The sequence below is a fragment of the Paramisgurnus dabryanus genome, chromosome 12 (assembly GCF_030506205.2).
Source record: "Paramisgurnus dabryanus chromosome 12, PD_genome_1.1, whole genome shotgun sequence".
Taxonomy (NCBI): Eukaryota; Metazoa; Chordata; class Actinopteri; order Cypriniformes; family Cobitidae; genus Paramisgurnus; species Paramisgurnus dabryanus.
Genome location: NC_133348.1, coordinates 109,730 through 137,228, shown reverse-complemented (window position 1 = coordinate 137,228; position 27,499 = coordinate 109,730). Strand labels below are relative to the sequence as shown.

General features: G+C 38.2%; 3 protein-coding genes across 7 annotated transcripts in view; 1 reads left to right on the top strand and 2 right to left on the bottom strand.

The window, feature by feature from the left end:
* Positions 1-11,590, bottom strand: part of cdc42bpab (CDC42 binding protein kinase alpha (DMPK-like) b) — a 69,038-nt gene extending 57,448 nt beyond the window's left edge. For all 4 annotated transcript variants that reach the window (XM_065268396.2, XM_065268398.2, XM_065268397.2 and 1 more), the window contains exon 1: positions 10,207-11,590. In XM_065268396.2, coding sequence (XP_065124468.1) covers positions 10,207-10,384 — 178 coding nt within the window. In that variant the 5' untranslated portion in view covers positions 10,385-11,590. The remainder of the gene's footprint in view (positions 1-10,206) is intronic.
* A 3,585-nt stretch (positions 11,591-15,175) lies between these two features.
* On the top strand, positions 15,176-17,164 carry lft1 (lefty1). The gene is made up of 4 exons (XM_065268403.1): positions 15,176-15,443; positions 15,669-15,912; positions 16,025-16,264; positions 16,522-17,164. Exons 1-4 carry the CDS (start codon positions 15,176-15,178, stop codon positions 16,844-16,846), a joined length of 1,077 nt encoding a protein of 358 aa, XP_065124475.1. The 3' UTR covers positions 16,847-17,164.
* A 333-nt stretch (positions 17,165-17,497) lies between these two features.
* hnrnpub (heterogeneous nuclear ribonucleoprotein Ub) lies at positions 17,498-26,106 on the bottom strand. 2 transcript variants are annotated; one of them, XM_065268206.2, is made up of 13 exons: positions 25,487-26,106; positions 24,434-24,548; positions 22,618-22,691; positions 22,328-22,467; positions 22,121-22,220; positions 21,877-21,989; positions 21,525-21,788; positions 21,158-21,277; positions 20,781-21,078; positions 20,432-20,698; positions 20,075-20,334; positions 19,878-19,976; positions 17,498-19,618 (listed from the first exon to the last, which is right to left on the bottom strand). In XM_065268206.2, the coding sequence occupies exons 1-13, from the start codon at positions 25,953-25,955 to the stop codon at positions 19,568-19,570; spliced, it is 2,370 nt and encodes a 789-aa protein (XP_065124278.1). In that variant the 5' UTR covers positions 25,956-26,106; the 3' UTR covers positions 17,498-19,567. The 2 variants fall into 2 exon arrangements, with proteins under 2 accessions (XP_065124278.1, XP_065124279.1); XM_065268207.2 differs by having other exon boundaries at positions 25,514-26,106.
* Between the last annotated feature and the right edge of the window lie 1,393 nt (positions 26,107-27,499).

Sequence of the window (27,499 nt, the reverse complement as noted above, 5' to 3'; positions counted from 1 at the left end):
ACAAACAGGATATTCCCAAACACAATAAAGCCATAGGAAAACACTGAGAACAAACAGGGCAAGGAGGCCTTGCATGTTTCAGGAGCCCTGTGCTAACGTTCCTCGAGGAAAAATGTAAACAAGTAAGGCAGGCGAAGAATCCACAAACCCCCATTAGACGTGTCTGAAACCGAAGCTTCGTGCTGCAAGTGCATTACAGGTAGCAAAAAGTAAAACGCATTTCTGAGCTATGATAAACATGCACTGAATGCAGGAAGGTTATGCGACAAATAACAACAACAGAAACTCTCCACAAAAGACAAAGACTAAACGCAATGTTAAAAATGCGTTTAAGTCTTGGCATGACATTTTCCTACACTCTAAAAAACAAACGGTGCTATATAGCACCAAAACAGTTGCTTTGGATCGTAACGATAGAAGAACCATTTTTAGTGCCATATAGCACCGGTGAAGAACCAGTGAAGCACCAGTGAAGCACCAGTGAAGCACCTGTGTAGAACCATATAGTGCTATGTAGAACCATATGTGGTGCTATATGGCCCCTTTATGGTTCTACACTGGTGCTTCACTGGTGCTTCACTGGTGCTTCACTGGTTCTTCACCGGTGCTATATGGCACTAAAATGGTTCTTCTATCGTTACGATCCAAAGCAATTGTTTTGGTGCTATATAGCACCGTTTGTTTTTTTAGAGTGTAAGCTGGAATTGCAACGTCTAATTTGCTATGTTCCAGGTTCATGCACTCGCTTTGTGCCTGCAGCCTTATCACCTGTTTTGTGAGGTGAACCAAATCCCTCCTTTTTACATCTTTTTACCTATCAATTTATCCATCTGAATAAGAATCTTCTTTTATGGGTTTACTGGGTGAACTGCTTCTTCTTTGTTTGCTGCACTGCTAATGCGGGTTACACACGTGGATACGGTCTACTAGCAGTCTGCATGCGTAATTGCATGTTGATTCAGAAGTATGAATGAAAACCGAACAGTCAGTGACAGGTTTTGGAAAGCGCTATTTGCAATTATTTACCTACAAGTCAGATGCGGTACGGTGAATTAAACAACAACAACAGAAGGTCAATAATGCATAAAAAGCTGCGCTGTCTGTCTTAAGCAAATGAGGGTACTGGGTAGTGTATGATATTGGCCCATATGACACTCAATGTATAAATAAAATGTGGATCACCACTTCTCAGAACCTAATACACTTGGAAGAGAAGCAGAAAGGTCATATAGCCCAGAGAAGGTTACGTAGTCATCCAACAAGATGACACTGAGACAGGAGCAGTGAAAGGCTTTAACACACATCTGTGCTTTTACGTTTATCTTGCAGGGACTTAAATACCAGCATTAGTTTTGCAGGAATTTTTCGGCCAACATAATGCCATCAACTCACCTCCCCGTGGCAAAATATGTCATGGTTGCTGTAACCCTACCCTACTGAATTCTATGCGAATCCGGCTCTGAATTAACTCTCGCTGGACGTTTCCTACCTCGACTAAATGACCCGAAGGCAGACGTAGCTTCACCTCCCAAGTCATCACAATCATCATTATCGCTAATCAACTTTGCTGGAACAGGCCAATGTGACAATTTCATTATGCCTAGACAGTGTGTGTCAACTGTACTTTCCCTATTCTAAACAAGCATCAATCCCCATTAGTAAACTGCAATTTGTAACGTGATCCATGCACGCAAACCCCTCGCAATGTCGTTCACGCAAGGTTAAGAAAACTGGTACAATGGATGGAAAATCTGTTAACTTAAGTGCAAAACGTTTTATGACAGTGATTTACAAGCACAATGCGAGAAAATGGAACAGCTATAAAAGAAAAGCATGAAATGATGTGTTGAACAATCCATTTTTTCCAAATGAAGGAATGAAAGCAATACTCAGGAAAAATCGCAACGTTTTCTTTTGTGCCACCATACTTACTTGTGTATTGATGGAACAGTCTTTAAATAACGAAAACATGGAAGTGTTTGGTGGCTTCTAAATTCATCCCTGTTTGGATCCTAAGGAATGAATGAGGCTAGGCTAAATGCTAACACCGCCCTGTGCAAAGATGAAGTGTATGCATTAAAAAAAAGGTATGTATGTATTAATTCAAAGTTGAGGTAAGAACATAGTAAAATATAGCTGTTGTTGTTTAATATAAAGTTTACATTGCATTGTAAAAATGATGAAATCATCATGGATGATCTTCATACATGCTAATTTCATAATGCGAATGTATTAGGCATAAAAAAAATAAAGTTTGGTTCTGGTTGGTTGTCAGTTTAGGTCATGGGTCGGTAGGGAATTTATTTTATTTTATTTTTTCCAGTGGCAGCAAGGGATAGGTAGGGAATTGTAAAATATTTAAGTTGAATAGCGGATATATTTGAGGTGACTTTGGCTATATTGCGTGTTTGTCTCACGCAGCGCAGAGCCACGTCTCCACGGATTATCTCTTTTTATTGGAGTGTGTCTCTCTCTCTCTCTCTCTCTCTCTCTCTCTCTCTCTCTCTCTCTCTCTCTCTCTCTCTCTCTCTCTCTCTCTCACGCGTGCGCATTCTTAAAGTTGCTTGAGCTGCATATTTTCAACTAATGGGAAAACGTATGTTTTCGCGGCAATTGCACCGCCCAATGCGTGTCATTTGCGAGGACGCGTCTGATTGCGTCATTGCATTGAATTTGTATGTAATCAATTCGCGCAAATCGTTGAATTTGCATTTAGTGAGTATGACCCATAATGAATGGAAACACATTATTCCCTTCGCGTCAGTGTGTGTACGTGTGTGTGTGTGTGTGTGTGTGTGTGTGTGTGTGTGTGTGTGTGTGTGAGTGAGAGAGAGAGAGAGAGAGAGAGAGAGAGAGAGAGAGAGAAAGAGCGAGCGAGCGAGAGTAGGAAAAGTAAATGCAGCTTAACGAATACACTGCGTGTTTTAAAGTAAAAATAAATAAATAAAGAACGAAACGCAATATGTGGAGGCCGGTGTTGAACTTTCGCCAGGGGCAAAAGATAACGTTTCTGTTCACGTAACAGCATCTTGAATGCAAACCAAAAGTTACCAGTGCCTTTTTAAGTGACGACAACGATGTGTTAGCGAATGTTGCATCGCGTGCTTTACAAAAACGGTGCTGTACTAAAAGGTAAATTATAGTTCGCCTCAAAGTTTTTTATTTGTTTATTTATTTAATGTGTATTATTTCTTCCCCAAGCTCATAAAATAAATTTGGGTCGCACATAAATTGACAGGGCCGGTCGGAAACCGGAACCAAACAAATTTTTTATGCCTTTACACAAGCTTTTTATTCTGCTATAATAATAATAATTCTATCTTGACATGCACACGAGGTTCATGTTGGTCCCATTTGATTCCCTCTCTTGCGCACAGTTCCCGTCGTCGGTCTCACTCTCAGACTCCTTCCTATTACGAGGCGTTACTGTAAAAAATGCGCTACACATGGCATTTTAAAAACCGGATGGTTTATTTATAGTTCGAATACGGATATTTCACGTCATGTTCGAATGCATATTCGAATATCAAATAAAAAGTGACAGCCCTAGTGGAAAATAATGTGTTTTTTAACCATAAACCACGCAAACACATTGTATTATACCAAATACACAAAATAACATTGTTTTTAGCAAAGAAATAGGTGCTCTATAATATATTGCTGTCGGTTATTCTGTATTCTGAGCCTGGAGATGGCTGTGTACGGTGTGAGTTTATAAAATTTCCACTTAAATGTGTAATATGAATAAATATTGCTCATAAACAGCCGTTTAAACAATATCCTCTTATCGAAATGAGCTAGGCCTCAGTCTGGAAAGGAATAAGTCACAAAGGCGCAAATTTTAATCTGCCTCCATCAAACCTCCATTTTCAGCACCAAGAATAAATGAAAAAGTCAAAAAGTCTATATATACAGATCCTAGCAGTCCTCCAGTGAAAACACTTTCTGGGCCACAATCCCTTAGGCTGGAAACAACTACTAATTATAACATACAAAGTAAAGGTGTCTGTGTTGGGACTTGAAACCGTAAGTACCCCGAAAATATGCATTATGGCGAAACGTGTTCCGACAACTGTTTGAACAAATGCGCACGGGAGTTCAAAAAAAGCAGATTGGCTTTCAAAGAAAGATGTTGCAAAACACGTCGACTGATGACAGACAGGTTTGGGGGGGGGCATGTTCTTTCAGCTCGACTGCAGAACAGACATGCGAATGCCATATCAACCACAAAGCCATCAGAGATGTTATTTGGATTCTTCTTGTGTTACGGAACAGAATTATTGAAGAACCAAACCAAAAGCATTTCCGAAAATGAGTTGAAAGGTGCCTCCTACCGAAAACACAATGAATTATATGTATGAGAAAACCCACACCCCCATCCTTAAAGCATCTCCTTGCACCCTTGCCCTTCCTTCTCACCCCGCCATAAACATGCTGACAGCATTCATAATGAGAGATCTCATCTTTAACCTTGATATATTTGACATGTGACAGCCATCAACAGTGCCTTTAATCTAGCCGAACACACCCACAATAGACCGTCTGGAAGTTGAGAGGAAAAGCACAGCGCTATAAAAACATTATTAGATTCTTTTGCTATATTGAAACTATTTTACTCGCTTTGCAATGACCTTCCGATAAACATTGAATGAGAATCATTAACCGTGTCCCAATGCCAAGCGTGCCGCCTTGCTTGCTAATGCACAAACAAAAAGCTTATAAGTGACTACCCTGGCATAATCTACATAGCTAGCGTCATGCTGTCTAGGTAGGGAGCTACGTTAAAGGTCTACTTGCAGCCAAGGATAGGTCCGAAATCTTAATTGGTCACTTTAGTGAAAGCAGTAATTTGGCTCAAAGCATGCATGATGCTTATCAACCGCGGCCGCCCGAAGCTGATTTCAATCTATTTAAACATCCTTATTTTGCAAATTACACAAATTGCGAAGCGTAAACATTTTTTACAGCTATGCCGCTATTACGACAATTCAGCTAAACGTTTTTAACATGCAGGAGCAATTATGTTAAAAGTACTACAATTCGGAAAGCTCATAAAAAAGTGTGGGTCATGCATTATAGTTTATGAAGTGTGAGGGTCGTTTTGTCATTTGCAGATCTCATGAGATTTATACGACCGTGAAAACAAAGCCTAACGTAGATGTGATGTGTGAGGCTATTTCTATCAGGGTCTGACAAGGTAACCAAAATCACTCCAACCACAGGATTTCCACACTGTGTGGTACTTGGGGTTGCCTCATCATGCCACATGGCCAGTAAGAGCTTCCTGTGACCCTTGAGGACTGGAAACTATGATGTGAAATAGAAATGCACGCCAACCGAATTAGAAACCAAGCCAAAACCAATGAACCACCAAATCGCTTTTCTGTCCAATAGCAATAAAAAGGACGAAAAGTACCTGTGCCACTGGTGCCCTCGTAAAGGGGGCATGATGGGCACATTTGTCATTTTTTTCATACCAAGTATTTTCCTCTTATATTTTTAGCCTATTGAATGTCAGGGTCAATTCTGTGGATCATGTTGAGCATTACAGCTTAGCAATGCTAACATCAGGATCTGTTGCTCCAATGCATCAAAGCTCAAGGGCATGACAAAAATACACTACTATTTAACAACATAAATCAAGAGACAGCACCAGGTAAAGCCAGCACCCATTGTGTGCATGCATGCCGCATTACATCCAGTCAGCAGTGTGCAATGGGACAGAACACTCCGGACTGATTTGATCTGTCTGACTCAGACGCTCAATAATAAAGACCTAAGATGCACAGAGGATGCAGAAAGAGATAGAGAAGAAAGCGTGGGCATCAAACAGCTGCTGTGCGAACCCGTTAACATTGCACACCAGACCAGCAAAGAACCAGAGGTCTGAGTCAGCACTTCCATACAGTTCATCTCCATTGCACAAGGAGCATCTCTGAACACAAATGCAGCCTGGATTGTTTGGCTACTGGTGTTTGGCTCAAATCTCAAATAACAGATCTCTATTAGTGAAACACACCCTAAGCATCTGTCTAGAATGAATTACAAGAAATACACAAGTACTTAAACACGTCTCTCTCTCCCAGATCGGTGGATACCACCGCTTCAGGCATGGGAGGTGTCTACTGCGTGTATAATGTTAGCACTAAATAAGATGTTCCTGTCTGAGAGAGAGTACGCTGGAGGGTGTGGTGATTGAAGAAAAGCGCTGAGGAATGGGAAAGGGATGGAAATCAACCAATGAGGGAGAAGAGGGGAATTCTTTGGCTTTAAACCATACTATTACAGCTGAGTGATGTGATCTGCGCCAAGCCTTCTGGAAGAGAAACAGAATGTGACAGGGAGGAGCAATACTTACAAAGCTGTACGACTGATAGACACACAGATAGACAGACAGACAGACAGGGTAGACAGATAGATAGAGTAGAGAGGTAAGGTACATATAATCATCTTAGATAAATAGATATCGATGTAGATATAGGGTAGGTAGATGGATAGGTGGATAGGTGGGTGGATGGATAGGTGGATAGATGGGTGGATGGATAGGTGGAAAGATAGGTAGACAGACAGACAGACAGACAAATAGGGTAGAGAGGTAGGGTACATGGATATAATCATCTTAGATAAAAAGATATCGATATAGGGTAGGTAGTTGGGCAGGTAGATGGGTAGCTGGATGGAAAGGTAGATGGACAGATGGACAGATAGATAGGTGGACGGATGGATGATAGATAGACAGACAGACAGACAAATAGATAGACAGACAAATAGATAGACAGGTAGATTGGGTAGATAGATAGGGTAGATAGATATAATCATCCTAGATAGACAGACAGACAGGGTAGACATACAGAAAGATAGGTTAAAGAGGTAGGGTAGATAGATATAATCATCTTAGATAAATAGATATAGGGTATGTAGATGGGTATGTGGATAGATAAACAGACAGACAGACAGGGTAGACAGATAGATAGGGTAGAGAGGTAGGGTGGATAGATATAATCATCCTAGATCGACAGACAACAGACAAGGGTAGACAGATAGATAGGGTAAAGAGGTAGGGTAGATACTATAGATAAAATGATCTTAGACAGATATAGATACAGGGTAGGTAGATGGGTATAGGTGGATGGGTAGGTGGATAGATAGATAGACAGACAGATAGATAGATAGATAGATTGGGTAGATAGATCTATTCATCCTAGATAAATAGATATATAGATATAGGGTAGGTAGATGGATAGATATATATAATCATCCTAGATAGACAGACAAACAGGACAGACAGATAGATAGGGTAGATAGATAAAATCATCTTAGACAGATATAGATATAGGGTAGGTAGATGGGTAGGTGGATGGGTAGGTGGATAGACAGACAGAGAGGTAGGGTAGAGATAGATAGGATCATCTTAGATAAATAGATATATAGATATAGGGTAGGTAGATAGATAGGGTAGATAGATATAATCATCCTAGATAGAAAGACAGACAGACGGACAAACAAACAAACAGGGTAGACAGACAGACAGATAGATAGACAGATAGATAGGGTAGAGAGGTAGGGTAGATATATATAATCATCTTAGATAAATAGATATAAATACACAGATAGACAGAATATCATAGATAGATAGATAGATAGGGTAGATATATAGGGCAGATAAGTAGTAGATAGGGTAAATAGACAGGGTAGATAGATATAATCATCCTAGATAGACAGACAAACAGGACAGGCAGATAGATAGGGTAGAGAGGTAGGGTAGATAGATAAAATCATCTTAGACAGATATAGATATAGGGTAGGTAGATGGGTAGGTGGATGGGTAGGTGGATAGACAGACAGAGAGGTAGGGTAGAGAGGTAGGGTAGATAGATAGGATCATCTTAGATAAATAGATATATAGATATAGGGTAGGTAGATGGATAGATAGATAGGGTAGATAGATATAATCATCCTAGATAGAAAGACAGACAGACAGACAAACAAACAGGGTAGACAGACAGACAGATAGATAGGGTAGATATATAGGGCAGATAAGTAGAAGATAGATAGGGTAAATAGACAGAGTAGATAGACATAATCATCCTAGATAAATAGATATAAATATACAGATAGACAGAATCATCATAGATCGATAGATAGATAGATGGACGGACTATTTGATTGGGTAAAAGATGGAATTTTCAATGGCACTTTTGTAAGGAAAAGCAGGGAGTCCACGTTCTTTTAATCTAATTTCCATTAACACATATGTTAGCAATAGACAGCATTACAAATTTTTTATAGGTTTTGGACCGTGGTAAATCTGAGGGATTACCTGTGTAAAACACTGCACTGTTTAATAAATGTATCATGTGGGAAACCCTGTCAAATCATTCCCCAAGCTGCCTCCAATCTTCGGGTCAGTCAAGGGAAAAAGAATGAAAAGCAGGCCGCCAGCTGGCCGTAGATCAATTTCAGTGAACAGTTCAGGAAGCCTGCATGAATTCATGCTTTCACAATGAAAAAAAAATATTTAGAACAATACAATATGCCTCTGGGTTAGCAGTCTAGACTTTATCAAAAAAACAAAATGTGAATGTATCACCACTCATGGATTTCTCTGGAGGACTGTCACGTTCCGAAGGGTTTGGTGTATAAATGTAGCTTAGCGTTTTTGTCTGAAAATACATGTGATTCTCATTACGTTATGGTACATTGTGATGGCCTCAAGGCTCCAGTTACAATCCATCAGTACTCAATGTGGTCAGCGCTCAACTTCTTACTTAAACTATCAGCAATTGCTCCTGAAAAGATGTGTTTTTCAACTTTCCTTTAAAGGGGAAACCAGAGCAACAAGGCAAATGGCCTTCATTCAGTTTTTGCTAAAAAGTCAGTCCAGACTTTCAACCCATACCAGCTGTGAAATGTGTTTCATAAAGTAGTGAGACATGGAGGCAAAATTTGACCTTGGTGACAATAAACTCCTCTGTGACTTTGGTCTCCGTGCCAAAGAGCGTCACAGCGGCTTACGTCGAAATGTGAGTGAATGAGTGAGCGTGTGCTAATGAGCTCACGAGTGAATAACCCATCCAATGGGTCTTTAAATAGTCAAGCCCCCACAAAAGGGACAAACACAATGCGCAGCCGTTTCCCTGTATGACATCACGTGTCCAGCGGCGTTTCCTGGCGTTGCCCTACTGAGACTCCCCACAGGAAAAGGGCACTCCGTCACACAAACAGTACACACATATAATGACGCACAATAGGTCCATCTAAAAAACACACTGCCTGCTCACAGCGTGTTGCACCTGCTTGTAACTAGGCCTATTACTATATTTGGCGTTGACTACCTGTACGCAGGCCTACCTACGTTGAATGGTGGCACGTTAGATTTGCATTCCTATTTAAATGGGAGCACCAAGCAAGTCGAAACGATTGTAAACACTCCCTGACACCCAACCCAACTTTTCAGGAGCTGTGCCGCGACCCAGAACCTGATTCTAGGAATTTCTCAGAAAGTTACACATGACGGCAACTTTTCTAAGAGATCCAAAGCTTAATTTTAAACATTTGAGCCGAGCTGGTCGTGAATTGAAATCATGTGTCTATAAAAAGTCACATGAGATGTGAAGAAAGCTATGGGTCGAAATGTTTGCTCAATGGTCTGATATTCGGTTGTTTTATAATAAAATAACATTGTGATAGAATTTAGATTGAGATCTTCCCATTTAATTTAATGTGCACACAGAGCTTTCCCGGGAATTTTGATCATTTACAGATAAACCATGAACTCTGCCCCCATAAAACGTATTTGCCTTGACTACAGGCTGTCTTTACTAATGAGATGCATGCAATTCCCCTGCTAAACCAGATGTAAAGTTTTAATGCACTGCTCCACTATGGCCCATTTGAAAGCATACTGTGCATGTTACACAGTATCCACCTTGTTTCAGCATTAAGATGCATTAAGGTGAGACTCACATTCCACATTCATGCACAAACCAGTCCAGCAATGATGTCATCTACACTCCTGTTCCCCCCTCGTGAACATCACAGTGAGTTTAACCCTACAGGAACTTTGTCTTTTAAACAGCTGTCCGATGTCAGACAATAAAAACAATAGTTTACTCTCCTCTCAGCTGTTTAAGGGTGACAGTTGGGTCTAAATATACTGATATTGACATGACAAGCAAGGCATGCAAAACATGAACTACACCTTACCCCAGTCTAGGAACTCCAAAATATTTTTCTCTCTTCTGATGGGAGAGTTGTTGCACTCGTCATAAAGACAAACGAGAACATCCAACAAGGTCTCCACGCTGAAGCATTGGCCGCTGGACTGAGATGGGCCATCTAAAATCAGCTTTTCCAGTTTCTTCAAACGCACTTCTCCAGACATGGTTTCAAACGGTGCTGATCTCTCAGAGTTTGCTCAATATTTGCTCCCACTGTATGGGCAACTGGATCCAGCCAGTGAAGTGATATCTCCTTTAAAAGGGAAGAACTTAACAGCTCAATGAAGACAAAAATGATGGTCGATCAATCATGGTTCTTCTCGCACCAATGCGTTTCCACACCATCCTCAGATGCATTAAAGACAACTTGCAGCCATCGACCCTGCCCTGGCCGGTGGATTTGCCATATATATGTGTAGATATTTATATATATATATACACACCAGACGTGTTCCTTTTCCTTCCAGATATCGGAATCTCCCTTTAAGGTTTCGTGTTTAAACAAAAGAAGTCACCAAAGAAGTTTAAAGCAATCCCCTGAGATATGATGATCCTTGGTTATCCATTATGCAGTAACAAAAGCGCATCAGCAGCACGGGATCTGCATTGCTACAAAGCCCGATATGCCCCTCCTCTGCCAGGACTGCGAAACCCTTAGCAAGCTGTTTTCTCCTGAAATTCCTCTCTTCGTATATGAGCCGTGCCTTCGTCTGCTTTAATTTCAGAAACGGTGTCGGGATAAGCACTTGTCGAGGGATGATTTGAGGAAATGAGGTTGAAATATGCGTCCTCGTTCATGTCGGCGAAGGACTCTGCTCCCGGTCGCCGTGTTTCCGTCTCACGGCTCGCTGCTGCTGCTGCAGGCGAAACCCGTCATCATCATGGCGACCGTCACTGGAATGGAGGAATATAGCTACACAGCAAAATATATATTTTGCTTACTTGTTTTTCAATAAAAGTAATTGAAACAAGATATAACCACTGTGATTGGCTATACTTTAGTATATAGTACAATTTAAAGATACTAGTGTTTTTGAAGCTAAGCATAGTAAATATTAGTAATATAAGTTTTACTACAGTTTATACATTTTCTATAACTAATACTACAGAATAATGTATTAGGCTATACATTACTACAAGTGTAGTATACTACACTAGTAAACACTGAAGTATACTATATGTTTTCTCTGTGGGTATTTACTCAAGCAAAATTATAATATTTTATTCAAATATTTAAGATTAAAATCTAACATAATTGTATAAAGTTTATGCATAGCCTATGCACAGTTTTCCAATGAGGTAAAGATAAAAAATGTTTTTACCCAATTCTTGTTTGAAGCATAACCTTTACATTTTTTTGTCCAAAATCAAGACTTGTTTCATTTCCTGCAAAGTAAATGCATACGATTGTAAGGATGTTTAGATAATTGTGTTGAAAACGATATAAAAACTGAGTTTTGCTGTGTAATTCTTTTCAGAACTGTATTTAAATACATTTTCAGTATTCAGAACTTTATTTCTAAATTCTTATTTTATTGTATTTTTATATATTGCACTTACATTTTAACCCATTAACTGGCACTGTCCCGTGAGTGGGACACCTAAGTTTACTTAAATATTTTGCATGTAAATGTTAATCTATCACGACAAACTATATATTGTTGGAAAGGTGAATGTAGTTTTCATATTTCAAAACATTTTAGCAGTAATAATAATGCAGTGACTGTAATTTATTAATTTGTGACAAGAGTATGCAGCAAACCTCACAGCAAACCAACACAAACCTAATTTTTTTATCATTTTATGTATAAAATAATGCTTAATTGAATTATTTTTATTTATTACATTAAATTTAAACTTTCTTTGAAAAATCTGTAAAAAAAAACATTGAAGTGTCTTCTTTAAAACAAGACCAAAATTAGGCTTCTAGACCAAAAAAAGAGATTTATATTAATTTACAGGTATACATCACCTTTTCACCCATCTGCACACTCAAAAAGCCCTGCGCCAGTAAAACTCATCAATAGTCTTGACTAATCAATAGTCTTGACTAATCAATAGTCTTGACTTGTAAATCCAAGCTGATTAAATGTAAAAAATTTAAGTGCAAAAATATTTTTTACAGTGACAGGCCTACAACTGAGAGCATATTTATATATAACTCTGGACAAAGGTTAACACATCTATCTTTAGACTTTACACAATGAAACAACCTTGCAACAATAAAACAATGTTTCCTCTTACAGAAGGTCTCTTTTCAATAGGGCCGAATGGTTTATAATTTTATTTCGAAAAGGATTGGATAAGCTACTGTATGTGTGCATTCAAATAAAAGATAGGGTACGATTACGCGACCTACTTTGTCAGTTATGGCAACACATCAAACAACTTTTCGTTCTTGAAAACAGAGCACGTTCCCCCTCTTGTGTTCAAAGGTCTACATTGCAATTGCATTTGTTTTAATTATTAATTTCCTTTTGCCGAGAATCCTTACAAAATGCAACATTTTAATTCGTTAAAATTACTGAATATATCACAAAGTAAATATCTAAACTGTCCAGTGTTAAAAAAAAAAAATTAACTTGCAAACTGTTCATTGGGTGTTTAATTTTTCAAATTGTTTAGTTGAAAAACAATCGCCACATCAAACAATAATGTCAGTGCTCTTTGCCACAGCACAGCTGTTCAAGTAAAAGAGTTTGACATTTGAAAGCATGGCCTGTTCTTTTGTCAGTGTTACTTATTTCATAAACACACTCATATGACTTTGAATCTGACAACTGCCACACCAAGCCTAATAAGGTGCTAATCACGTCTTTCATGTACAAACATTTGATGTAGTAGGACCAAACTTCGGCAGGATGTTGGCATGTTGAGCAGGAAGTTAACATTTAATTATTAATTTCTGTGAAACCTGAGAATTTGGTTATACACAATAAACATCCACGTATTATTTAGCTTTCCTTATTTAAGCTAACAGGAAACATTCTGTTATCAACCCAAAGGTCCAAAAGATACGAATAAAAAATGCATAATGCGTAAATGCATGTTTAAAGCAGGTTTACAGCAAATATTTGCATGCATTTTTCCCTAATGACATTTCACTGACAGAAAGAGCAGTATTTACTGTCGTTACCTTTATAAGATTGTTTGTTGTTTTATCAAACCGAGGCGGGATCGTTTGAATGGGAGCGTCTTTCGTATGTAGTAGAGAGGTGTTAATGAGCGCGTGTTTTGTTGATTGGGTTTTACCTCCATCCTTTGATAAGAGATATACAACCTGTGAGAATTACATGGTACTTATATTGACCAAAGGGTCTCAAAATAATCGACAAGGGAAGGACAGAAGACTGACAGAAATCACACAAGAATTCAGGACTTTAATTTACTGATGTACGAATCATGTGTATTGTACAAAACAAGACGTTTACGTAAACTACATTACATCAGAAATGAAAAAGAAAGAAATAATTAAAATTGTACATTTGGAACACCATACATGTATATTATTTTTATATTACGTTATTATTTAGATTAAGCTATTATGTGTAGTCCCTAAATTGATTTACTTACTACTTTTACTTTTCACAGTGCAGACTAATCATTACTATAATCAAGCAAACTATATTAAAAACAAAATTCAGAGGTACATTTTAGACATACATCCAAATATATCTGTAAATGAGCTAAATATAAACAGAAACAACTAATTAATCATCTCTTACAGCAGATATGGTAATAACCCTCTGGGCTCAAACAGTGAGCTCTTTTGTCTGCTTCTGCATTTGTATTGCATTAATTTGCCTCCATCTCCAGCCAGTCATTTGTCATCTGTTCTTCCTGTGAGCTTCTTTAGTCTGTCTGACATCTTAGAGCAAATAGAGGGGCCAATACACAAACTAAGACACTGGGCCTTCAGTGCCACTGGCTCCTCTTCTAATGTTAGTGTGACCAAACAAGGCCCTGCAAATCTGGCAATGGAATCAGATAATCACCAACCTGTGAAGAGCCTCCCAATCCACATCCATACTGCAACCCTGGATTAAACAGTCTGTTTGCCTAATAATTTTAATCTGTGTATCAAGTAGAAGGATGGTGGTCTCCGAATAAACATCTAATCCCTCGGGCCACCCAATGATGACGATGGGCCCGCAGCAAGGATGATCAATGGAAAGGCTGTTAGACAGATAGACTGAAACGTTCATGCTGACAGACTCTTGCCAGACTAGGAATGTTTTGCAATGTCCAGGGGAATGTACACACGAGGAACAACGGGGCTACATCAACATGCATATGCAAGATGAACAGAAGAGTGCGTTTGTGGTTCACGGTGTCTGGTAGGTCATCTGTGGGTCCAGACAACAGAAACACCATGTGACCATGTGGCAATACACTGAACTTTAAATGCAAAAATGTATACATTGATAATATTGCCCATATTGAAAAGCAGTCTTGTGTAACAATTTTGTCAGATTATGTTATGTTAAAGGGTTTTACAAATACCTTTAAATAAATAATTGTCAATGTACTGTAGCAATCTATCTATCTATCTATCTATCTATCTATCTATCTATCTATCTATCTATCTATCTATCTATCTATCTATCTATCTATCTATCTATCTGATCTGTCTATCTGATCTGTCTATCATCTCTCTGCATGTTTTGTATAAGTGATAATTTATTATATAAATTGCTATTACTTTGATGCTTATTTATAATTCATAATTTGCACAAACTTTCAGTTTAGTTTGAAGTACACCGTTCATTTCTCCGATGAAACGTATCTTTCATGTATCACCTTCTGTCTGATGTCAGTCACCACCCCTTTGTCAAAGTGTTAACGACTGGGGGTCTTGTGGGTGCATATAAGGATGGGCCGCTGTCAAAGCAGTCATCTCAGCCAGAGAACCGGACAGCTTCACAGCCTCTCTCTACAGCACCTTCACCTGGAAGATGTCCATCATGCGCGCCTTTTGCCTTCTTTACGCAGCACTTTTCGCCATTGCGAGCGGTTTCAGCCATGAAGATATGAAAGACGCAATGCTGAAGAAACTCGGACTTAGTGAGGTTCCGAAAATTCACAAGAGGGATTTGGAGAACCTTGTGATACCAACGCACATAAAGAACAAGTATACTTCCATGCTTAAACTGCACCACGCAAGGAAACGCCGCTCTCTTCCGAGTCTGGCAGGCATCCTGAGGGGAATCCCTGGTAATGCAGGTAAGAGAATATTGCAAAAATTAAATAACACAATTAAAAAAAAAAATTAAGAGACAAGAACAGTGAAATAATATGAAATGCTATGATTCAATTCATGTTTATTTCTATTGCGCTTTTGTTTGGTATTTCTCTTAATTTTTTATTTGTTTCTTACAAACAAAATGTAATTGCGCATTGCGCATTTATTCATGCATTCATTTATTAATTCCCAAAATATTTTTTCAGATATCTCTGGTGAGTTTGTATACTCTGACACGACACGTCAACGTGTGGTCTTCGAGATGAAATCCAGGATTCCTGAGAACAGCGAAGTGACCATGGCAGAGCTGAAACTCTTTAAGAAAGCCCCACATAAACGCTCCATGCCGGAAAGAAAGGGCCACAGACCCGTCAACAACGCCCGTGTGAGCATCTACTGGGTTGAACTCATGGAAGACGGGTCGAACAGAACTTCACTAGTTGACTCCAGGTACGCAGAGACGGCCACAGACAGTCCTTACTCTTTCCTCATTATGGTAATTCCACTTGTGATTGGCGTTAAGGAGCATGCATACTAATTGTCTCACCCTTCACCTACTTAGGTTGATTCCTATTCACGAAACGGGTTGGAAGAGCTTTGATGTCACCCAGGCGGTGCAATATTGGTCAAAGAGTAGAATGGAGATGCCCATGCACCTTGAGGTGTGGATCGAGGGCGAGAGACCCGGCAGTTACGCGGCAGAAATGGCCAAGCGCGTTCACTTCACAACTCAAGATCCAAATGACAACACTTTGGGAAATCCTGAGCTTGTTCTTTACACCCTCAACCTTGAAGAGTTTGGGTAAGAGTGACTTCTTTATTAAAATATCATTTTGGTCACACACCTCACAATGTTTAATGTTACAATTTTTTAAATATTCCTAAAATGTTGCATAGATATTTAAGATATTTAAAGAAGTTAAATGGCATTTTTAAAACAATGTGTTAATTTACAAGATACAAATGTGTAGATTTTTTACATGACATTATTTTTAAGCACATAGAAAAGCGTGTTTAACAAAGACAATATGTTAACAATTATTATTATTTGCATTGCAGGTCTAGTGGAGACTGTGAAAACAACAAAGACAGCGAAATGTGCTGCAGGGAAAAATACTTTATCAATTTTCGAGCCCTCACTTGGACCCAGTACTGGATAATTGAACCATCCGGGTATCAGGCGTTCAGGTGCATGGGCGGCTGTCGGCAGCCCAAGCGTAACTATGGTTACGGAGAACGGAAGTGCGCTGTTGTTGAGAGCGCGCCGCTACCTATGATGTATTTAGTGAAAAAGGGAGACTATACTGAAATCGAGGTCGCCGAATTCCCAAATATGATTGTTGAAAAGTGTGGATGCGCAATGGATAATATTTCAGTTGTATGAATGTGCCATTTTGTCATCGCTTTCTTGACGCACTCTACCTTAAGTTAAAAGTGATCGAGGGTGCTGGCAACTTAACCCTTATACACCTTAAGCACTTTGTATAAATTTGTAAATATTGCTTAGCTGATATGCATTTATTTTTGCATTTGTATATGACGACACACATAGTGTTCAGATTAATCTGTAGATGTTATATTTTGTTCAGTAAATAGAATGGCTTTGTTGTATATTTCACATATGTGACTGAATATAAATTAAACTATTTTTCATTGACGACTGACTTTTCTCTTGGTCAACCGTGGACGTTTGCATATTCCAGTGTTTACGTCTGCTCTCCATGTGCCATCTGCAAATACATTTGTGTTTATAAAAGAGCTTAATTACAAATTGCTTACTTGAAAATGAATTAACACATAAATGAAGTAGGTGTAAATGGTTCTAAATCAAATATATAACAAGCTTTAATCTTACAAATAATTACAATGGTAACCATACATAGTTTTCCACAATTCATTTTTTTATATATTTTGTTAACTGTAATCTCAAAGTCAGCAGTTTTAATGTAAATAATGGAAAATGGAAAAAAGAAATCTGTAGAAATTGGTTACATTTTTAAAGAAAAAATATGCATAAAATGAGAAGCAAGCATGATTAATCGCGTCTCATCCATCAGGTTTATTACACAATTAAATGCCACATTTCCTTACATTATAAAATAATGTAACATTCATTTTGTTGGAAAAAAACAATGTCAAAATACAAATATCATTAACTGGACCATCATCTCAATTCTACAACACTTTAATATAACAAAGGAACTTCTCTTCCGTAAAATTGTGTCATTTGCAAGCAAGGTCTATGTACATTGTACAGTAAAACAGCATCACCATGCCTTTCATGCCATGCTATGTCATTAACTATTTCTATAAATGGACAAGGACTCTCAACATACAGAAAAACACATCCTAAAATGAGTCAATTTAAACAGTATGCAATTCAACAAAATATTCACTTATATCCAGAGGGAAAAAAAGTTATTTTAAGTAAAAAATAGCTGCCCTTCTTCGGCCATTTGCCACTTATTTTTAAAAACCTACTCATTAAAAAGAGTCAAGGGCCTGTCCTAATGTAAATGTACAGTATGTCATGTTTTTGTGGTGTATGATATACAGGGGGTTGTCATATTCGAGACAGGATAAATTACAAACAACATATAACAGTACTGAAAGAAGGAACTGGAGTGTTTCTAAATTCAAAATGAAATCTTGATTCAGGTTTAAATTCAGCTGCATTTTACAGCTTAACACGGTTAATGATTTTAAATGTACTTATGTGCTGCATGTTAGACCTAAAATGAATGTCAAGGCCACTGTTAGCAGAATATAGTAAGCAAAAGTTGTGTCTTGGCGAAAACACCTTAAAGATAGTTGTATTCTGCCAAATGTTTCTATTATGCAATTTCATGTGAAGCAAATTGGGTAAGTGCGGTATAGATTAACAATATAGCAGTTACTCCGCTGAATCACTGTGGTTTGCATGATTTAGCAGAGATTTAATGAAAAACAACACATTGGGTGAACACCATTGACACCCATTTACTAAAATTTTAGTCATTTAAGACTTTTAATTAGTGAATCTTTCAATCAGTTATGCAATCTCAAAGTTAATCATTTACAAAAGAAATGCCCATAGGTGTCTTGCAGTTGAGTTAGCTGTTAGGTTAGTAAAGAGTTTGTTAGACCTAGGCAGTATTTACAAAACTAATACCTATATTAAAGCAGAAGTCAAAGTTTTTGTTAAGTAATATAAAGAATTAATACGTATAGGTTTCACAGATAATAGAAAGAGACTATGCAACTATGCAATGCATTTTCTTTTATATCTACAGTTTAATGCTGAAAAAGATTTTTTGCAATTTTTTAAACCATTATAAACTTTGACTGAAAAACACTTTTAAAAAAGTTTCCTCTGTATGCCCTGCAAGACAGGAAGACAATTAAAAGAGCTGAATTAAGAGCCATATCTGACTGATTTTCAAAAGGCGCTTTAATGCCCTTGATATAACTTGTTAAAAGATATCAGTCAAAGCCATAAAAGTCTTAGGAAAGCAAGCACAGCATTTATTGCAAACCTGTGAAGTTTACGAATACAATTTGGGCTAACACAAACAAATAAACTTGGATTTGCGAAAAGTAAATATAGAACAACAATATATCACATCACCGATAGGGCTGGAGTAACTGTGCATGTATGAATATGATAATTGCCAAAAGCTTTTAAAATGATTACGGTACTGTGGGATTCTTACACAACATTTTTTACAAATAAAAAAATTGAAAAATAATAATTTACATTTCGTAAAAATGACATTTTACAGAATAAAATGCACAACCCTGAAATTCAAAGCATTCCACTAACAAGACAAGTTAATTCCTGATATAACAATTTCAAAGCTGTGATAAAACAAAAGGGGAGGAAAAATACATTTTACAAAAATCTGAGCGAGTGAAGTTACTACACAACTATAGAGAACATAAAATGTTCGCTTTAGAGGTGGATTGAGTGTTTATCACTAGCTTCTTGAATTTAAAAAAAAAAACGGACTTAGCTTAAAAAAAATCTAAAATAAAATAAAAAAAAAAACTGTAAAAGTGGATGGTTATTCTGTGGCTGTGTATCTCACCACACCAAAGGCCACCAGTCTTTAATACAAATGCCCATTCAGTAATATCCTGGATGATACTGTTGATTCCATGGCTTCTGGTTCCAAAACTAAAGGGGGAAAGAGTTAAATCAGTCAAATCGTAATATTATGATTTTTCTTTTTATAACATTTTGACCTTACAAGGCTTCAAATTAAATCTACTCAAGCTAACAATTTGACTATAGTAGGGTGAATTGCCCTGATATTTTATTTTTGTTATATCATAGTTTCATTAACATGTATGTATTTTTGGAAGCTTTATAGAAATTCACCATACATAAAATTTGCATTCAACCAATACAGAAAATACTTTAAAAATCAACTCACCCCTTGATGCCAACTCTGGTTAAAGGACTGTGCATAAGATCCATTTTTGTTGCCGAAACTACCACGATTCTGCTGGTTGCCTCCTCTGCCACGGTGCTTCTAAAAAGATAAATACAATAAATAAAATGTTCACGTCAGATCAAACTGTGTGTTTTAAGCTACGCCAAGTTTAGACGACTTTAAATAAAATAACCAACCTGTTGGAAGTTTCCTCTTTGGTTGGATCCACCACCACGATTCATGTTGCCTCTGTTCGCTGGCCCTCCGCGGTGCATTCCTTGACCCCTGTTGTTCATGTTCCCTCGATATCCACCCCTATGAGGCGTTCCACGGTGAGGAGCCATTCCTCCACCTCTGCTATAGTTGCCTCGGGAAGGATATCCTCCTCGGTACGCAGGAGGTGGTGGCAAGAAGCCATGTGGAGGGCGGTTATAACCACCACCACGATGTGCTGGCACTGACGAGAGATATTTGCATGATTTCGTGTACTACTCAATATTACCATCTCATAAAGAGCAAAAAAGCTTGGTTATTCATCCAAAATTGATTCTTACCTCCTCTGTAGTTTCCACGGTTCTGGAATCCACCCCTACTCCGAGGGCTTGGACCGCCACCCCGACTGAACTGGTTCTTTGGCCCCCTGCCTCGTCCCATTGGCTTTTTAGGAGTAACGGCTCCCTGGTTGGGTTTCTTCTCAGGTGGCAGAGCACTCTTACTTTCTTCTTTGTACTGCTCTAAAACTTTAGTGGCTTCTTCCTTTTGCAACTCCACGTAGGTGACCTCTGAAAAGTAGTCCCCTACTTCTGGTAGTGTGTAGATACCTGTAGATACAATTCATCTCCTTGATAAATGAACTACACGTAGTTTCAGACCACAAAGATAAAATCTGACATCATGCATTACCTTTCATTTTCATAACAGCATGCTCGGGTACATCTTTGCCATCTGTTTCTGCTTTCTTCTGTGTCCTCTCCTTGAAGGTCTCATCTGTGGGGAAGACCACTACAGCTTTGCGCTGAAAGCCAGCAAAAAGGCACATCTTCCGTCTCTGGGCCGGTGAGGAGACATTAGTCTGATCCAAGATGTAGTTTCTCTTTTTACGGGCGGCAATTTCAATGAACTTGCCCAGGAACAGAGGAGCTCGCTGAGAGATGGCAGATAACTTTGTTGTGTCTTTGTTTTGCCGCTTCATGCTGCCAATCTAAAAGCAAAAAATTTATTAGATGCAAAAAAAAACTAATAATAATAATTTGGTGACATGATGAAAGAATGATCCTCACCATCATCTTCTCCAGTATGGTGCTGGTACCAAGGATGTTGTACTTTCCAGGGTTTTCTTCAATGTGTTTCTTCACCCATACAGTTTTTCCAGATCCAGGCAGGCCGACCATGACAATCACCTAGAAATAAAGAGCAATTACAATCACTTATTCAACTAACTCAATGAGTGATTACAACATCTATTTGTATCGCACTTTCACGATGTAGTTTCAAATCTGCTTTACAGAAAATGCATGTTTATGCCAAAAAAAAAATTGATGATAGGTGAACATAAAGGGTATTATTGACAATTTTCTATGATGACCCAGAACTGATGGAACCATGAAAATTCCAATGTTTCATGTTTCACTGAAAATTAAAGGTTACCTCGCAATCTTTCTTGGTCTCGGGTCCTTTAGGTCCTCTGACCCGAACATCCACCGGAATTTGCTGCAGGAAGGTAAAGCCTTCCACCAGAGGGAAAAACGGGGTCTCCATCTGACCGAAATTAAACTCAACGGCACAGTTGTGGCAAAGAACGTGGGGGAAGAGAGCTTTTCCACCTAAGGACTCCTTATCGACCTTAAAAGCCACACCAAGGTCCTTGCCATTTTTGGAAAACGAAATCTCTACTTCAGCTGCTTCGAAATTCTAGTAAGAGATTAAAGTGTCAAACACAATATACAAAAAACATGCTTGAACTAACTGAGAAACATTAAGTAACACATCATGATCTTACAATGAAGCAGCCAACGACATCATTTTCTTCTAAATTTTCCCCGTAGTCTTCGGTGACACAGTTTGTGGTCTTCTTTCCTTTGCTAGAATAAGAGTAGGAATGTTCCTCCTCACCTAGGAAAGTAACAGTCACACATGTGTTCAATATACAGGGGTATGAAAATAGCTGTGCAAGCATTCATTTTGGCAAAACATGCATCATGCAGTAATTCAAACGGTTATTGAAAATATAACACTGTGCTTACCAACTAAAAGTGTTCCATTAGCTAAAGACCAGCCAATATGGACATCATGGACATCCATACTTTTGCTGTTTACATGCTTGACTGGAATTTTCTCCGTTATCTGCAAGCACAGGAGGCATATAATTAAGATGTTTGAATTTGTGCTGATCCCAAAATCACTCGCTCTTAACTTACTGATGTACATAAAGTGGTCGGTGTGTTTATTACCTTCATTTCAAAGCAGGTTTTGCCACTGTTCACACCATAGGAGGCACGGCCACCTGCCCAAAGGTAAGCAAAACTCTCCATGGTAAGAGAGGAGGCGCTGTAGCGGTCCCGGGAGACCTTGAAATGAAGGTCACAATTGTCTAAAGAGACAGCAAAATAAGCATTAGTACAAAACCACACAAATTTCTCTTATACTTAGTCATAACATTTATACTTCTTTTCTAATTTAAGTAAGGTGTAATACATTTCACCCCAAAAATGACTTTCCCTTTAAAACAAGTTGAACTCACAAGGATCCAGGCAGACCAAGGTGTCATCAAACTCCTCATCTTCTTCCTCCAAAGGTGGAAGAGGAGACTTGGACCTGAAATACAGGCAATAGCCCATTAATACACAGAGATTATGAAAAATGACCACGATGGCTGTCATGCTTTTCGTGTCCAGGTGAGGTCCTTTCTCAAAGCTATGTCAACAGTGGATTTACAGTAGACATTGGCTGCTCAAATCTTGCATTCCTTATAAATTCACATTTGTGAATGCAAAAAGTTACCATCGTTGCTTACCGGTTCTGCTTATGTGAAACCTGGAAAAAAAATCTGGAAATGGAAAAGCTGCTATGTTTTAAGCCCTAATTATAATTCTGTGTAGGACCACAGGCATTTTACTGGTGTAACCCTCAGTATCAAGGCAAAAGCTTAAGCAGCAGGTTGTTGTGTACGTTGCTGAAGATGCATCAGGAGCGATGGAGGTAAATAGACAGCGAGCTGTGTTACAGTTTAAGTTAAATACCACTCCTCAACTTAGTTCATCTTTGCATTCACATTGTACATCCTTGGGCATCTATGGTGTAGGTCCTAAGCAGAACTATAAATCACACTTTACTCAATGGAAAGGATATTGCCTTTTCCCTGGTGTTAAGCCATGATCTGCAAAAGGGCTAAAAGGACTTACATTGGCATGCAGATCTTTTTGGTAATAAAAGTTTAAAAACTCACAAATGAAAAAACACAAACCAAGTTTTCCCTGTCTTTGCCTAGAATAATACGCTAACAATACAATCAGGCACTACATTCCTTGTATTGCCTTTGTAACAAAGACAAGTAATGGGACAACTAATTTTTTAATGGTAATAAATAGCTTGCTATAGATGCCAAATAGACTTTAAGCAGCATTTACACCAAAACATTAATTTTGGAAACCAATGGGTGTCTTTTCCTACTAAGTCCAACATTGCAAGTATTTTTGTTCTTTGTTGGATCCCAAAAAAATTACAATTGGGCTCAAAAAAATAAATGTTACATTTAATATGCATTAAATATTATTACTAAATATCACTTTAAAAATTATTTCTTTACAGGAATTTGGTGACTGTATTGCAGTACATAAACCAAAATCTGAAACTAGGCAGAAGATTCTCATTGTATGCAGTCGGCAACTGCTTGTAAAGTACCACACAAGTACAACACAAATTAATAATACCACAATTTGTACTTACCCATTGACCAGAAATAGAAAAACTTCAAAATGAAAAGTTATTACATTTTTTAAACACTTATTCCAAATACAATGGAAAAAAAACCAGAAAAACAAATAGCCAGTTAAATTAATCGAAGAAGAAATAAAAATACAATAAACGACAGTAAAAACAACCTAAAATACACACGACGAAGGCATATCTGAAAATTGTAAAACAATCCCGACCACCCCTCCCCTTCATCCTCGCTACATTACCATAGTCCACCACATAACTGCCCCAAGTCGTGACGTCATTGTAAGTGTATGTCGCTGCCCCTCCCCCCGGCGTCATGACAGAAGCCGCATCTCCCGTTATCCCATTGTTTGCTGTCGGAATCGCCACACGCGCAAGTGTGTGTTCAACAATATAAATATATATTTCAATCTGAGCACTTTTGTTGCATGTTAATGTTTTAAATGTTGTCTTAAATTAAGGTAAGGTGTTTTTATTATAACCCTCAACAAATCTTTCACTTTACTTAAGAGGTAGATGAGGGTTGTAGTTGTATGGGTAAGGTATTGGCGCTTAAAGCCAATATATATTAAAAGTGGCACTTCGGGGATAATGAAGGCCATTATTCCCATCCTTACCGGCTGTATTTGCTTTCTTCAATAAATTCAAAGTAGCCCCTTCCATGTTCCTCTCGGCGTCTCTTAACACCCTTCTTATTCTTCTGATCAGCACTGTTGTCTTTGTCCGCATCCCCTTTGAAAATAAAACAAACAGTAATGAAATGCCCGGACGTGTTGGACCCTGGGTTTAAGGGTGGCCCACACGACTAGGTGTGCTCGGAGTCTCCAAGACTTACAAAATAAACCGACCACCTCTGATCAGACAGAATAGTTTGCTTGGTTATTGCATAATAACATTCATAGTCCAACTTGTGGAATGACTACGATCTCTGGTTCAGTTGCATAAACCAGATAAGACAAACACATGTCATGATGTTTAAAAATAAAATAATTGTTGTGGGTGGGACATTGTGTGTCTAAATGTTGTATGCACTCACAAATATAACGTTACATGAAGGGTTTGTATATGTAACCAGCCAACATTTACACCTAAATTCTCTGGCAACAAAAAACGGAGAACAGCAACAACGTGGAGTCTTGAACGGAAGTCAATGGCGATATAGTAGCCGAAACGAAACAAAGCCCCTATGGGGTTTATAAAGGATGCACATATTATCCCACAATCTGGATAGTAACTGTATCACTCGCCGATCGTACGTTAATTCATTCATAATCCCTACAAGCATATATTGCCTCTTTATCCCTTAAATTTCTGCAGCTATTTCTGAGTCAGCGTAAGCGCGGCCCGCCTCGAGCATGCAACGAGGACATTTTCTCGCGAGACAATGAACTTGGTAAACCAAATTATACACTCGCCAAAACACTAGCATAAAATACCAGTCGCTATGTTTTCAGTTACATAGATTTATAGAGCGTCGAATAACCACAAACTAGCACGTTAACTGAAACAAACAGGATTTAGCACGCTTGCTATCTCGGCTCTTTCACACAATAGCCACCGGCTAACGGCTAGCCGCCTATGCTAAGTGATGATCTCACCGGCTTCAAAGCGCATGTGAACATACAACGCTGCCGGCGTAAAAAAATAAAAATTCCCAACGAAAAACTCACCCTCTACTGTCTGGGATTCTGGCTCACCGTCTTCATCGTCGATCTTATCTATGATTTCGTCGTCCTCATCTTCATCAAATTCTTTGTCCATTTCCACCCCGGCATCCCCATCCTCCTCTTCACCCATTTCATCGTCTTGCTTGAGGTCCTCGCCATCGCCCACAGCAGCTGCTGCATCATCACCCCCGTCTTCATTTTGTTCTTCGGCCTCCATGCTTTCCCCCTCCGCATCTGGCGCTTCTTCTCCCATCTCTTCTTGTCCGAGGTCAACACCGTTTCCATCAGCCTTGTTATCTTCTGCGGCTTCATCTGCAGCTTCTTCCTCCGCTCCGGCCAGGGCCTCGGCGTCGAGCGCGGCCTGCAGCCGCTCCATTAGCTCGGCCTTCAATCCCTTGTCGGAGAGCTGACGCTTCTTGAGCTCGTCCTTCAACTCGTTTACCTTGAGTTTTTTTACGTTGATTTCGCTCATGTTGACGTTTTAGTGCAGATGATCAAGCAATTTATAAAAACAAAGACTTAATGGTAAAATATTGCTCTTTAAACCGCGCTTTTTTCGTCTGACCTGCGCACGGCCGCGGTGATTCTGCGTCTGTCTACCGGCAAAACAGTCTCTATAGCGCCCTCACTGCTAGGCCCCTCCCGAGTGTAACTGAACTGAAAGAACATGGGCGTGATCTACCGTAATGATCGCTGTAGCTGACCCGGATTGTGTAGGTCAACCAACAAAACTGCAATGAACAGATTTTTTTTGCCCTGGGATTCTAAACATATAACGTCACCAGAGATTTACATATTATGTTACATAAAACTGAAAATAAAACAACAGAAACCATCACAGAATGGATTTGATGGTTTTAATGACAATTGTACTGGTCTTAAAAAAAACTGCAGTATGGTTTCTGCTATGTATTAAACCTGTATGAATTTCTGATGAACACAAAATAAGATATTTTGATAAAAGATGGTAAGCAAGCACAAAGGTGATTGCAACCATTGACTTCCATAGTAGGAAAAGTAATTCATGGGTACCGTCAACTGTGCTTACAATAATTTATAAAAAATATATTTTTCAACATTTATCACTGCCATAATATTTGTTTTCCTACTATGGAAGTCAATGGTTATGGCAGCTGTGTGCTACCATAATTTTTCAAAATATCTTTTTGTGTTCATCAAATAAAAAAAAACTTATTCAGGTTTAGAACAACATGAGGATGAGAAAATAATGACAGAATTTTTATTTTTGCATAACTATCCCTTTAATTCCTACTAGAATAAGGCCCAAAGTAGATTAATAATGATAAACAATTAATAGTAATAAAGGTATTTGTGAATAAAGGACTTTTATTGTTTTTTTCAGCAGCATATTCTTTTTTTAAATGTTTTATTTCAACTTGATATATTTTTCATTTTGTGGTTATTATGACCCTTAGTCAATGGTTAAGACAGCTGTGTGCTACTATCATTTTTCAAAATATCTTTTTTTGTGTTCATCAAATAAATAAAAAACTCATTCAGGTTTAGACAACATGAGGATGAAAAAATTATGACAAAATGTTTATTTTTCCGTAAACTATCCCTTTAAATCCTACACTGTAAAAAATACTTTGCTGCCTTAAAATGTTTTGTTAAATCAACTCAGATTTACAAGTCATGTCAACAGAGATGAGTTGTCACAACTTATAAAATATAGTTGAGAAAAGTCAACTTAATTTTATAAGTTATAACAACTCACCTGTAGTTATAACAACTCATCTCTTGTCAAGATAAATAATAGTAAGTTGAAATGACTTGTAAATCAGAGTTGATTCAACAAAAAAATTTAAGGCAGCAAAGTATTTTTTACAGTGTACTAGAATAAGGCCCAAAGTACATTAATAATGATAAACAACTAGTTAATAAAGGTATTTGTGAATAAAGGACTTTTATTGTTTTTTCAGCAGCATATTCTTTTTTAAATGCTTTATTTCATGTTGTTATATTGTTCATTTTGTGGTTATTATGAGCCTTTAA

Excerpts from the sequence above, each read along its gene's own strand:
- lft1 (XM_065268403.1), top strand. The coding sequence starts at position 15,176 with ATGTCCATCATGCGCGCCTTTTGCCTTCTTTACGCAGCACTTTTCGCC. Across the intron at positions 15,444-15,668 it reads GGGAATCCCTGGTAATGCAG|ATATCTCTGGTGAGTTTGTA; the intron begins GTAAGAGAATAT and ends ATATTTTTTCAG. Across the intron at positions 15,913-16,024 it reads ACTTCACTAGTTGACTCCAG|GTTGATTCCTATTCACGAAA; the intron begins GTACGCAGAGAC and ends TCACCTACTTAG.
- hnrnpub (XM_065268206.2), bottom strand. The coding sequence starts at position 25,955 with ATGAGCGAAATCAACGTAAAAAAACTCAAGGTAAACGAGTTGAAGGAC. Across the intron at positions 21,278-21,524 it reads AGACCAAGAAAGATTGCGAG|GTGATTGTCATGGTCGGCCT; the intron begins GTAACCTTTAAT and ends CTTTATTTCTAG. Across the intron at positions 19,619-19,877 it reads ACCAGAGTTGGCATCAAGGG|TTTTGGAACCAGAAGCCATG; the intron begins GTGAGTTGATTT and ends TTCCCCCTTTAG.